The 13,973-nt window shown below is 39.5% G+C and overlaps 2 protein-coding genes across 8 annotated transcripts in view; both read right to left on the bottom strand.

Annotated features, from left to right (window-relative positions):
• Positions 1 to 197: 197 nt before the first annotated feature.
• Positions 198 to 6,709, bottom strand: FBXL22 (F-box and leucine rich repeat protein 22). 3 transcript variants are annotated; one of them, XM_049812434.1, is made up of 4 exons: positions 6,574 to 6,700; positions 6,136 to 6,237; positions 4,624 to 4,804; positions 198 to 1,806 (listed from the first exon to the last, which is right to left on the bottom strand). In XM_049812434.1, the coding sequence occupies exons 2-4, from the start codon at positions 6,194 to 6,196 to the stop codon at positions 1,461 to 1,463; spliced, it is 588 nt and encodes a 195-aa protein (XP_049668391.1). In that variant the 5' UTR covers positions 6,197 to 6,237; positions 6,574 to 6,700; the 3' UTR covers positions 198 to 1,460. The 3 variants fall into 3 exon arrangements, with proteins under 3 accessions (XP_049668391.1, XP_049668390.1, XP_049668389.1); XM_049812433.1 differs by having other exon boundaries at positions 6,136 to 6,709; XM_049812432.1 differs by lacking the exons at positions 6,136 to 6,237; positions 6,574 to 6,700 and having other exon boundaries at positions 4,624 to 6,129.
• Positions 6,710 to 7,238: 529 nt separating this feature from the next.
• The window catches only part of USP3 (ubiquitin specific peptidase 3), a 47,198-nt gene continuing 40,463 nt past the window's right edge, over positions 7,239 to 13,973 (bottom strand). For 4 of the 5 annotated variants that reach the window (XM_049812419.1, XM_049812418.1, XM_049812421.1 and 1 more), the window contains exons 12-15: positions 13,058 to 13,176; positions 12,771 to 12,884; positions 12,587 to 12,654; positions 7,239 to 11,035 (exon numbers count right to left, since the gene is read on the bottom strand). In XM_049812419.1, coding sequence (XP_049668376.1) covers positions 10,870 to 11,035; positions 12,587 to 12,654; positions 12,771 to 12,884; positions 13,058 to 13,176 — 467 coding nt within the window. In that variant the 3' untranslated portion in view covers positions 7,239 to 10,869. The remainder of the gene's footprint in view (positions 11,036 to 12,586; positions 12,655 to 12,770; positions 12,885 to 13,057; positions 13,177 to 13,973) is intronic. The other variant, XR_007507492.1, reaches the window with a different exon arrangement.

Below are 13,973 nucleotides of genomic sequence, written 5' to 3' on the forward strand. Positions count from 1 at the left end.
GTAAGTGCGTAGTCTTGAAATGTGATGTTACCAGTCCCGAGTACTTGATACCATGACCAAATCGCAGTGTGTTGTATCAAGGCAGATTTTATACAGCAGAATAAAACTGTGCCAACCTTTGGTGTCAAATTTTGTAGATGATGCCATAGCAACCCTTCATAAAAAAAAAAAAAAAAAAAAAGGCTTCACTTCCATGTAGCAGAGCAGCATGCAGGAAAGTGACAGCCTTGTGGTTTGGGATGAAAATCGGTATTATTTTTTTTCCTTTGCAGTGAGAAACAGGTATTCATAAAGATCTCTACTGTAGTGTGTTCCTAATTTTGCGTTTAAAGCTATGGGTTGTTAAGTCACTGTCTTTACCTGTGGGTTAGTACTGTCAACTAGTTCATATTGCGCTTCTTTTAGTGTCAACTTTATAGAATAACTTGGTGTGTCAAAGTACATTATGCAGAGGTCAAACTGTGTTTTGCACGTATTGCCATGCATCCCTCATTTGATAAATAAGCCTGATAAATCAGCTACAGATGTTGATCACTGAGGAAGTGATAGTTGTCAGGTACTGTGCTTTTGCTAGGAGGATCTTACATGGTGTGGTTACCGCCCTTAGTGAATGGAACGACCATACAGATATATCCTATAACAGAAATTTATCACTCCTTCCCTGAAATTTGTGTAAATCCTACAGTTACCCAAGCTCTATCTGCTGTGGCTTCGTGCCCTTTCCCATTACATGAGGAGTTTAGAAAGCAAGAGGGCCCACTCTGAACCTCGTGACTCAACAGGAGGGTCCTCCTTACTCTTTGTATCTCTTCCGTTAGACTCAAACCATTGACCAAGTCTAAGACTGGATCCAGCCGCACCTAGGCTCTATGGAGTTTAGAAAGCAAGGGGGTCCACTCTGAACCTTGTGACTCAACGGGAGGGTCTCCCTTGTTCTTCGTGTCTCTGGTCTCTGTGTGAATCATACTAACTGGGTGCTAACTCAATTTTCCTTCATATGTTTCTTCCATGCAGTAATTAATAAGGTGAACCTTGTCAAACCACTGTTAAACTTTGTTAAATTCCATCAAATTTATTGAAATCTGTCGAATTATTATTTTACCTCAATAAAACATACTGCTACTTCTCTCTTCTGAGTGAGTTGCATTCCACTCATCCGTGACAGGAGGGTACCAAAATGGCGGTTTTCAGCCTTAATCTGGTCTAGCATTTTGTGACAGCAATGCCGGGTTTCCCACTTTCAGGGAACAACAGAAAGCAAACAGGTTTTTTCTCTTAAGACTGTCCTGGTGGAGATGTATGCCTTTTCCCAGTGCAGCCTTTACAAAACATATCAACCATGTGTTTGGACTCAAACCAGAATACAGGAGAGTAGCCACAGTTCATTGAAGCAATGCTACCCAAGAGGAGAGTAGAAGTAAAACAACCCACATTGACTGAGTTTATAAAATTTGTTGCACTTAAAGCTGAACCCATTGTCTTGATGCTTTTTCAAGCATCAGCTTTTTTTCTGGCTTATTGTCTGGAATCATGTTAGCACTTCTCTCTGCTCTCAGCATTACCGAAGGACATTTTTCCCTGACTCTCTCTAGACCAGTTTGTGTTATGTTTCGGCAGAAATCCACGTGGAGCGTTTGCAGTGATCCCCCATAGAGGGTCACTGCTTCTAGTGTCCGGTCAGTGATCCGCACACAGTTTTCCAGTTTGAGTGTCTTGAGGTTTGGGCAGTTCTTGAGCAGAAGCAAGATGCAATCGTCTGTAACATGGCCGCATCCAGAGAGGGTCAGAGATAGCAGGTTTGGACATCTGAAAACATGATCGTTACAGGTGAGATGAGGGGGAAAATAAATAATAGAGCTTGGAGAAGCTAGTATCATTAAGAATAATATGCAAGTTAGAAAAATACCTCCTCTTCCATCAGGAGGGGCAAGAACACATGAGCGGGTGGGGGTATACGTAGATCTTTTGCTCAGCTTTACTAATCGCAAAACTTACCTTTTTCTGTTGGTAGCAACATCTATAGCTCAATTGGCATAGTAGAGAAGGGGACGTGCATGCCTGTATAAGCTGCAGCTGCATTGTTTTTTCTTAAGGAGTTGCGTGGTGCTGCGCTTGGAGAAGTGCAGCGAATGAAGATCCAGTAGAGATGGGATTCAAGTCAGGTTGAATTTGAGGACAATTGAGTGAAGAGGCTGCTGTGTACATACGCTGAGCATGGGCAAGACAGACACTCCCCCTCTTGACTGTACAGGTATTAATGGGTGTATTTCATCTCCTTGGATTTACTGAAGAGATGCCAGCTACAACCTCAGAGTGTTGATGTTTGAAGCCCACCCAACTCTTAAACCTTCCTTCAAGTCATTGAAACTGATAAGAACTCTACTGTTAAACAACAACACATCAAATTAAAAGACCTTTCTTTTTTGTTGCTTGGGTAGACCTGGGAAAGGACAGAAAAGGCCTGTTCCAAGTCAGTGTGTTGATGACTTACACTAACTGTCCTTGTGTAGAAAACTGGAGCAGACCAGTTATTACTAGTTGTACTGACCAGGCATGTTTGCAAGGACCCTTGTGCACTAACCTGCAAAGCCTTTGTACAAAGCGTTTGGTTTCTGGCTTACACCTCTCTCCAGGGAGAAGCAGTTCCGCTATCCATCGATTTAGCTAAATGCAGCTTCATGTTTCTCTATTGGCACAGGACTTAAGGCTCTGTTATTGTGGGGAGAAACGGTTACAGCAATGCTCATGTTGATCTTGTGAGACCTTTGGACAGAACTATTAGCCTGCCTCCGTCCTGTAAGAACCGTATGGTGCCTGTGAGCACTTCCATATAAACATTTGTGCCTACAAGCCTGTATCAGGGTTTGAGGTGTACAACAGCAGTGGGGGCAAACAAGGGGCTTTGCCATCACTGCAGCGTTTTCTTTTGTCCTTAAAAATTGGTACATGGTACATTCCTCTTTCTCTATACCCCACCCCATTCCCTCTGCTGCTGCTTGACTTCACCTTTTGAGCAGAGGTAATTACGTTCATGTCAGCTGCATCATCTTTTTTTTTACTCTTTTCCTTTATGCTTATGAACAGTTAGGAGAACAAATGTTTTAAAGCAGGCAAGATCAAGAAAGGCTCTGACCCGCCATCGCTTGTGGCTTCGCCGACAGAATAGAAGTACTCCAAACTCAGGGAGAAAAGCTGTGTATTTGTTTAATTTCCATTTTTCTTTGCAGAGAATGCTAGGAACTTTGTTCGGATGGAAATGCTTTTAACGGGTTGCTGCAAAAAAAGGCAGGAACTTGTCTTAGGCTAAAATGGATGGGGGGGTGTCAATATAATAAACTGTCATTTATAAGAGTTAAGTTTAACTTGTGGAAATGAATCTATGTAAGGCTGAAAGGCACTTGCTCAATTTTTATGGACTTGGAGATTGCTTACTACCCAGGCTTTGTTTTGAATTTTGTCAAGCAAACACTTTGGGCTTATGGATTCTGCAGAGGAAAAAGGCCCTTAAAACTATTTCTGCAGAGCTGTGGTTTTGCATACTCTTTCTGAATCCTAATTTGTGATGGCAAAAAAAAATGGAAATAAATAAGAGTGGCCTCATGCTAGACATTCCAGTGCCAAAATGAGAGAATACTTCCTTCTACGCCCTCCGTTGTAGGCATAGATGTGATTCCCTAATGATACTTTGCTAATTAATCCACATTTTTTATCAGTTGTTCTAGAACAGTTACTTCTGAAATTTTGTACTTGCAACTTAACGTTCTGTTTTGAACCTACATTTCAGTCCCTGTTTTGAGATTGTACTGTTGCTGGTTCTCACAAAGACACTGGGTCCTGTCAGTATCCTGTAGTTTGTTGGATTTTTTTAAATTGTTATTTCCACATAGAACTTTCTGCCTTCCATGTTGTGGCACAAAGCTGAGGGCTGGCTGTGGCACAAAGGCGTGCCGTTTCAGGACAGCTACTGCCATGCCCCTTTCAGCTCTAACTATCCTGGGTGTTACTAAACACTAGGATTGGCTCTACCCTATTTGCTCCTCCTTATGTAATTTAACTTTTTTTTTTTTTCTTAAGAGTGGCTTTGTAGCAGTAAAGCTGGTGTAAGAAATTGTGTGCGCCTAGAGGTGCTTTTCCGCAGTGGTATTTCTTTTCCTTTACTGTCATTTATAAAAAGCTTAGATAATAAGAGTTAAATTTCAGTACAATAGCAATGCTTATTAGAATGAAACAAATTTTGGTGTTTAGTAACGTGTTTAATGAACTTGGTTTTGTTGCACCTCTTTCCTGTAGCCCCTCCCCCCAGGACAATGCTTTGCACTGCCAGAAGGGTATGTTTCAGTTAAGCAGCAATTTAGTAGGCAGTACTGCACTTTTCTATATTAATTATTAACTCTTAAAAAAAAAGGGGGGGGGGGGGGGATAGGCTTAAGGAAAGTCGATATGAAGTATATGCTATTGCCACTATAAAACCAACTTAACACTATATTAAAACTGCAAAGTCAAAGCACTCACGTACTTAATGCTCCATTTCAGATAAATAGGATGTAAATAGCTGACAGTTGTCTCATTTCAAGGCAGTTAACCTTTACAGTAGATGTAAAAGTTCACACCCGGAGAACGTACCTGTTGCAAACTTCTAGTAAAAAATCAGTGACAGTGTTTTCATGCCTGTTACAGAAGTCTTTCTGGAAATTGTTTTTCATCCAGTCCTCAATGTTACACACCTTGACTCTCTCTGAATACCAGCAGATGGATAAGTATTTTAAAGCAGGTCCCAGGAGAAAATTATCCTTCTTTAGTTCCGCTGGAGAATGAAAGTGTAACAAAGACCACAGTAAAGGATCCTGAAACACTTCCAGCAACTTGTGACATGTTTTTGCTAAACTTTTCCTACTATTTTTGTCCAGAAAAGAAAATAGATGTAAAAGGCATTCCCGATTCAGCTGGGTTATATGCATAGCCCGCCAGAGCGTGTGAGAAAGACGACAGTCTCCTGGCCTTGCGGAATAACGGCAGTGCTGGAGGGGGCTCAGAATCACCAGAAGGCTGTTGCACATATATGGTTGTGGAATGGTGTTTATTTTTGGCGAACAACTGCTGCAGAAGCTAAGAACAGCGAAAGGAAAAGAAACATGCATGCATGAAACTCTTGTTCTGTTTCTACAAGGGAATGGAATGGGCATGTAGAATAGCAGTACTTGACTTTCATGAAATGCTTCCTTAAAAGGGATTTCTTTCCTTGTAGGCACTCCTTAAGTTTAGCAAAGTTAGTTCCTAACTGGGGGGGGAGGACGGGGACGGGACGGGGGGGCCTGTAGCTTACAGCTGTAAGAGTAGCTTTGCCAGCCTCTCCAGTTTGGAGGATTTGGCTTTCAGAGCGTAAGTTTGTTTTTGCAGTGTACAATTTTAGCCTTGATTTGTTCACTGATTTTTCTAAGGTTGCACTTTTCCTTCACGTTCAATGACCGTTTACACTGGATAATGAAATTTCACGAACAGCTTGTAAAATGAGTTGAAAAATTCCCTAGGTGCTTTAACATGTGTGCACAGTCTGCAGCTTTAATTTACAAGCCTCAGACTTAGGGCAGTTTCCTGCACACTGTTGTTTGAATAAACAAAGCTAGCTGCTTCTCTGCCTTTTGCATGGAGGAAAGTAACGATATGCAGGAACAGCATGTCTGTGTTTAGCTGTTTGTAGGTTTGTGCTTTTAATAGATGTCTTCTATTAGCTTGACTTCTACAGGTTTTCTTGTGTTTATGTTTTTGTAGGCTTAGTTCTATTACTGTAGACTTGGCAGTTTTGGTGGGAAAAGGATATACAGAATTGATTTTAGGAATAAAAGCGTGTGTTTTCCAGTAACGAGAGAAACTGTAGCAGAAAGTTTCTCCTAGAAGAAAAATAGAGCTACAGCAAATGGCAGGTTGGAATTAAAAGCAACAACAAACAGCCCTATAATGTTCATGTTTGTGAAATAAAAATGCTCGAGATTAGGGTAGTTTATGCCCATCTTCTGTCTGATAGTGATATAGGAAAATAATACATTCAGCGAAGTAGCAGATCTTAACATCAAAACAGCCCTGCAGGAATTTTTGAAGTGGCTTGCACAATTTTAGTAGCTGGGAGATTTTATGTACCTGTGCATTTTAATTGGGTTTGTTTCAATATATGACGGGGTTGAGTGGGACCAAAGTTCATCTTTTCCTTCTTACCCTGAGAATGTAGTTTGAAATTCAACTCTGAAAAACAAGATTTGAAATTTGTTTGCAGTCTGCAACAATTATTTTAGCTTCTATCTGTGTTTGAGCAATGTGTATACTTACACACAGTGACTCAAAAAAATGACAATTATGGATCTGTTCAATTCTTTGGAGTTAGTAATTTTCTATTATACATGGTAAGCAGTGCTTAACAGTTGCCAGTCTTTTTGGTTTCATATCCTTTGTCATTTAATATTATACTTGAAACGAGAAGATTTCTGCTCCCCACCCACACTCAAAAACAGGCTATGGACAGTGGCACGAGTACTTTAGGAAGCCACAAAAGGGACAAGAAGAGTAGATGATTTCACATACCAGGTAAGCCGGTCACTGGAAAACAGCAGCGTAAATGGTGTACCAGCAGTTGTTGTTCTTCATTCTCATGCTAGCATTTTCAATTCTTGTCCCTTCATCCTTTTCAGAACTTACCTTAATTTTTGAGCAGGTTTAAACAGTTAAGACTGCTCAGAGTTGCAGTACATACACACAGGAATATCATTTATTTAAAAACAAAAAAAACCAAACAAACAAACAAACAAAAAAAAAACAAAAAAAAAACCCACCAAAAAACCCACAACAAATGAGCAAACTTGAATTACAAGGTTACCATTGCTAGGAGGGACTCTTACTACAATCTGACATGAAAATTAACAGCTGTTGGGTGACAAGGCCCTTAAAAATGGAACAGCAGGTCCTCTTTGAGTTTAGAGGCTAAGTTTTGGTAGAGGTCTTAAAATAGTAGGAACCCTTTAATTTGCTTTATTTTGTTTTCCCCCGAACAAGGTAAAATACTCTGCCACTCTGCAGAGGATTTACACTAATGATATTCTGCAAGCCTGTAGAAGGACAAGAGGAGTTTCATTTTTCTAAGGAAAGGAGACACTTTAATGGCACATTTTCCATAAACACACTGTGAATGAGAGAGAATTCACATTCAACCTGGAAACGCTCCAGAAAACACACAAGATGAGCACAGTCAGTTATCCTCACTGAAAATTACACACTAGATTTTAATGGTAAACAATTACAACTATGGCACTACAGTACTTGAGGATATCCTAAAGCACATTGGAATCAATTTTCAAGGTGCTGATTACCTCATCAGTAAGACACAGACACATCAGTAATGAAACATTGTTGGGGAAACTTTTGAACACCACGTGTTACACTTTCCATTGATTTAGTAAAATCCTTGTAAATGGCCTCCTGCTTTTCATACAAGTCCACTGTCCCTGCCTGCCTGAAAGTTTTAAACTCTCCTCTCAGGCAGACATCTGTTACCACCCGGAAAGCACCTTCTGAGTATACAATGAGGAGCCCTGTTTGTAAGTGCATGCCTTAGAGCGTCGCATGATGCTGCACTTAACAGCTCACTATACAACACACTAAAGCAGAAGTATTCTGAGAGCTGGACATTTTGCAGTTTTGTTTTACATAAATCTTGTCTCCAGTTGTATACGTGGCTAAACGATTACTAACAAAAGGACAACCTTTGATGAGACAAATTTTGGTGAAAAATATGCAAGTCTTTGAACTGTAGAGAGCAGTTGTTGCTTGCAGAGCAATCACAAGCAAGAAAAAAAATTCTTGCCAGTTAGTGTGTACTACGATCAGCAGTAAGTAGAAAAGAAACATTTGGCTTAAATGAAATGAGATATTCCCTCTCCCCCCAAGCTAGTAGATAAATATAGGATATACAAGTAAGGTTAAAAATGTAATACTAGGCCAGGTGCAGTATATGTTACTGGTTCAGTGCTCAGTTACCTTTTTTTTTTTTTTCTTTTGACACCACACTGAATAGAATACAGTGGATAAGCAAAGTTCTCCACCAGGAAGAGAAATACTTGTGTTGCCACAACAAACTGTTCATACTGTCCATCTGGGTTTGCAGTGGAAGAAAGTTAAATTAGGAAAGGATTTACAATGTACTTGTTCCAGCAAAACACATGGCCGAGCCGTTATCACCACATGCTGCAAGAACAAGCCTGACGTGATTGCATTGTGTTCCCATGGCTGTGTCTCAAATGGACTATGCTGGATAGATACCATTGCCCAAGACCTTAATGTTACAGAGCAAATGTTACTGAAAGGAAATACTGAAGTGAGAACATAACTCTGACCCAAGAAATTTACTGGAGAAGTAGAAGCTGCTTAAAGTAAGTGAATGAATGTTGCTGAAGATTGCAAATTTAAGTTTCTACAAGTAGAGAAAGGCACATTTACATCACTGGTTTGCGAGAACACTGCATACACCTGACTACTGTAAGTTAAACTGCTTCTGGCCCATAGCTAGTTGTGTATTTTAAGCTTTGTATTCTCAAAACTAAAATTCTAAAGCAATCCAATCCGAGTAGCATGCAGACAAAAACGCAGCTATAGATGGAATCTACTTAACTCCCCAACTAACTGTGAGCAGTAAGGCTGCCTGCCCTTCAGGATAATCATGTGGTAAGATGCTTTACTTGCCCCGCACACCAATGAAGTCAGTCAAATACCTTTTTCTGCCTTGTATAAATGATGACAGCCACCTATTCTGATTAGAAGAAAGGCTCTGGCTGCAAGAAACGGAGAAAGGGTAGGTGACAAACTATCTACAATTTAAAGCAATGAATAGTTCTATTTATTGTTCAGCTTGAGTAAAAGAAAACATCCTTATATATATGTCACTTAATGTATCAAATAATAATCACAATAGGTTTTAACTAGTGTACAGTTTACATATTCATATACCATTAGCAATGCTGAATGCTTTCTGCAGTTTTATATTAAGCCAATTTCTCTCTTGCCTGGTTTAATATGCTGTGAAAAAGCTATGAAAGAGGACATTTTAGGACACATCTGACTGATTTTTTTCATACTTGTCAGCGTACAGCTAGCAGGTAACGCACAGCAAGGAAAGTAGAGATACTCCATGTGCACCAGGTTGAGCTATGGTACAATCTGTAGGGAAATTTTTACTATGTGCTATATGATGTCTTTCAGAAGCATTAACTAAAAAAGGGTAATCACATTTTACTTGAGTTCTTACGTGTTTTCAGACAACTTATACTGTTATCACAACTACAAGGTGCTGTTTGATTGTGTGACTCTAAATTCTACTCTCCCTACCATGCTTTTAAGATTTTAGGAGTGTCCAGTTCCTTGCTAGGCACACGGGGGCTAGCTAGACAGGATGGGCTGGGGTAAGAGAAATGAAATGCAGCATTTGTCAAATTTCAGATTTTTTGGGTGCTCCTGGCTTTTGCAGTACTGGTTTTCCTGTCCACCTTTTTAAAATTGTATTAGCTGACTTCCACTCTCCAGAACAGCAGTACAGCTAAAATGTGATTACTTTTTTTTTTTAAACATAAGTCTTTCTCCATTACATAGCCAAGTTTTAGAAATTGTATCATGCCACCACTGTTCATCAAGAGACTGTAAATAAAGATCCTGCACCGGGCCAATGCCTAAATACTACAGCTACCCGAGTCTGTTCCAGTCAACAAGCAGTCTTGGCTCGTCGTCTCCCATCAGGCAGGCTGTGCTGTGAAACTGAGCATCTTCCCTTTAGTTTGCATTTAAACTGATAAAACAATTGTCATAAGCAAAGGATCTGGAACACCATCTGCTTCCTTTCAGTTTTAAGTGAACTGCAGGCATTTAGTGAACAGGAGCTATATATTTAGACCTAAGACTGTTCTCACAAACCCCAAACTTTGGGGCTGTACTCCCAATTCCCACCAGGAAGGAGGGTTGGGGTCCCATTGCCAGGAAGTCTCCAAGCAAATAAGTATTCACAATCAAATTTCAGGATGACAGTCTAAACCAAGAGATGTCTAAAGCAATTCTTGTTTGGTTAAAAAAAGGTACATCTCAATACAATTTAGACATGTATATATTTTAAAATATTTTTTTAAAAATTGAAGGGTTGGAAGGCAGAGTATATTTGAGGAATACTTGAATTAAACTGCAGTATTGATACAATTGAACCAAGTGTTTATTTACAATGAGTCCTGAAAGTCAGCAGCCTGAATACACACCAATATAGCAGCAATTACCTGGTCTATTTAATGATGCCACATCTCCTCTCTTCTGCAGACAAAGAATGATTGTTCAGAGGTCGCTGTTTAGTTTCTTGCACGAGGGAAAATAGTACGTGCAAACAATTCCTTGATTTAAAGAGATTAAATCCTATCTACATAACAGCTGTGAAAACAGCATGAAGTTGTATTGTATTGCTCTTCATAATCAGAAGCACATTTATCTTGCTTGTAAGGAGGACAGAAAGCTTCTCTGATGTAAATGTGCCTTTAGAAAGTGAGAACTGAAAACATTAATATAAAAAAAGTCAAATAACTAAGTATTTCATGAAACTATATATATAAAAATTGAGTTATCACAACTAAAGCAGCAAATCAAAATCTGCTGAGGTTTTCTGGTATAACTAAAAAAAAAAGTTAGTTTGTGTCCAAGTTCAGTAAGTCAAATGCTACCATTGACACAACAAAACTAAAACCCACAAGAGGAAATTGAAAAGTGCACAATGAAATTAATAGTCTTGGATCAAGTATTTATGGAAAAATGGAAATGTTTTGTCCGGTGGACTTGATAAGTAAGAATTAAAAGGAGGTATTAAAGTTTATCTGATCCAGATTTGGCTTGCCGTTCCACGTAGAAGAGGATGTAGGCCTTGGCCTTTACCACAGTCTCCTCGTCGGTCAAAGTTACAGTACTGTCATTGAAATGGAACCAACGGCCTTCATGAGCTGCATATGCGGTGTAATGTCCAGAGCCAACGCTGTGAGCAGGGAGGAGGCGGGGAAAGAAAGGACAATCAGAAGGAGACAGACCACCTCATTCTCTGATGCATTTTCTATTAGGGCTAAGAGACTTCCAGGAACCAGAGGAAGAAGGAAACTGACAGCCCTCCACAACAGTTGGTAAGATGCTTCCCTTCTTAATCTCTGGGACTCAGAGTTCTCCAAATCAAAGTTTTATGTTAAGGAAAAGAATCACTTCCTGGGGTGAGTTGAAAGGTTTTTTGATACAAACTTACTAGCATCCCAGTTTGTGTGCAAGCAAGGCTTCTTGTAACACTGTACTTCCATGTTTGCCTACATACAAATCAAGTCTGTTATTATTGAAGCATTAGCTATAGTAATTTCTGCTATGCTCTATTTTCAGAAATCTTCTCCATTTAGGTCTAGAGTCGTGTAGTCTAAATACAATCAAAAGCACTCACAGCAAAACTGATCCCAGAATACAAAGAAAATGTTTCAGGTTCATCTTAAACAGATCCATGACTTGGAGCCATATTTCTTGAATCTAAGAACATACCAGAACTACAAACCCATCAGTTTTCATTACCCTGCCACCCCAAGATAAGGCCTGCTTTCAGTTGCTTACACATTATAACATGCACTCAATGTTTCAAACCATCTAATTCCATTCTAATTATGACCAGCTGTCCATAGTTGACTTTGACACACCAGTCAGATGTGCTGTGGTGCTACAAGCGGTGCCTTGAGTAGTCAGATGTTCCTAAGAAAGAGTCCAGACCATTCCTCAAGAGAAAGCAAAAGGAGGGGCTTTCTGGACAGAACTTTTGGTTATGTGTCTTTGAATTAAATTCAGGTACCAGCAAGGTTTTGATTAATGGGGTTTAGTTTCTTTAAGAAAACACCTTTCACAGCTCATACCCATAGAGTGATTGCCTAAACAACAAAAACATGTTTCTTTCAGAATAAACAGTTATCTTGTCCCTGCTACTGTTACTCTCAACAGAGCTGACCAGGGCTGGGAAAAGGAAAAAACCCCAAAACCACACCCAGCAACTTCACTTCAAAACAGGAAGGCTAGCCAGCCTTGTGGCATGCCTATTAGCGTTCACTCCTGTAGGAGAGAAGGTAAATACAGGTAATTACTTTCACTGGCTAATCCTAAATCTACAGTTGTTCCAAACATACACGCACCTTTCAAAGTGAGGAAAAAGCATTTCTGCTTCATACTAAGGATTTCAAAATGATGCGCTAACTTCTGGAAGGCTCCTTGATTCACTCTTTTGGTTTAGGGCTTTCCATTCCTAGAGGAACTAGACTATTTTCATTCCGTCTCACACGTCTAGTCATTGCCCCCAAAGACTGCCAGTGGGCATTTACAGGAGTAACTGTATAGATCTCTCTGAAGTTAATTCAGATTAGCTTAGTTCCATGTAAGTTTATAAATTACTGCTTATTTGCACCAGTAAAAACAGACATTCACTAGGGACAGAAAAACCTTAATTAACTCTGCATGTACTTCAGTGGGGAGGAGGTCTCTGCCAAGAAGCAGGCTTACTCCATGTACTCACCCTGAACCATGATGCACAACAACAGCCGCAAGGTCATACAGGCAGCTTTCTGGGCCACTGTTTTCAGGCTGTGGTTAAAAAGACAGAAAACTCTTCAATCTCAATAGCACCTAATATAGAATTTGTAGTAAAGGCATAGGTCACTTAACACATTTCTACAGAAAGTACGGGTGAGTCTTCATACCTCTAACAAGTAGCATTTCATGTCTAGGCCTCGTAAGGGAAACTCAACATAGGTATCAACCTTGTTTCTCAGATATGCTGTCCAGTGAAATCGTTTCAAGTGTAAGCATAGCACCTACAAAATTAAAAAAAATAAAAAATACATTCATTAGAGGAAGAGGTTGAACTTAGTGCTAGACATCTGCAGTTGCCTACAGGAGGGGTTTAGGTGTTGGTCTACTGTAAATGGTTGAATCATTATTTCCTTTGACATATTGTCACACTGTTACTTTTCATGCTTATACAAACCTTTGGTAGTTTCTGAATCCAGAATTTTTTGGTGGACTTCTGTTTCTTTTTGCATTTGTGACACATATACAGCTCTGTCTCATCAAGCTCTTCCAGGTCTGTAAAACTGCGAAGACAATCTAAAAAAAGAACAAGATACAAAAAAACAAAACACCCACACAAAGAAACCTGATTCAAGAGGACATCAAGTGATTTTTGTAACGTGAAATACAACAAATACAGCAATATAGAAAAGGTGTGCATATCTGCTGCAGTCATTCTAGTTGTTATATACATTTGTGCAGCAAAAAGCTGTGTAATAATGTGTTTTAATACAATAATAACATTTTTTAACATCCAGCATTCCCTGTTCCTGAAAACAGAGCTATAAGCAGTTCAAAAGAAAAGAAGGCATTCACGAAATCGCCCTCTTTCAAACAAGATTCTATCCTGACATTCAGCACAACTATTTTCAAAAGAAATGAAATTACTTTCTAACAAAGAATATTCTGCTTTTAAAGGTGATTTGGTCTTGGGTACAAAGTGAACACAGAAAATAACGGGGTTTTGATTAATATTTCACAATCTGCAGCAAGTATATTCACAAATCTGTAAAAAATGAACATTCTTTAAAACAAGGTCAGTAACGGCACTACTGCCCAACTTTGCAGGGTTGTGTTTATGTCGTTCAAAAAGCAGAACACCCAAGAGCCATCCTTACTATGCGCAAGGGGTGCATACTTCTAAGCACAGAGCCTTAAGCAAATGCCAACAGGCAACAATGCAGATGAGTGTTGGTTGGAAAGACTGGCATACATTAGAAATACTCTGACCACAAAGAAAAACCTCTGCTGGAATCCTCCTTGATATTTAGCTGACCTCCTGAAGCACTTTGCAGCCCCAGTTTATCAAAGTAGTATGTCAATACACAGTGACT

This window comes from Accipiter gentilis, chromosome 10 (assembly GCF_929443795.1).
Source record: "Accipiter gentilis chromosome 10, bAccGen1.1, whole genome shotgun sequence".
Taxonomy (NCBI): domain Eukaryota; kingdom Metazoa; phylum Chordata; class Aves; order Accipitriformes; family Accipitridae; genus Astur; species Astur gentilis.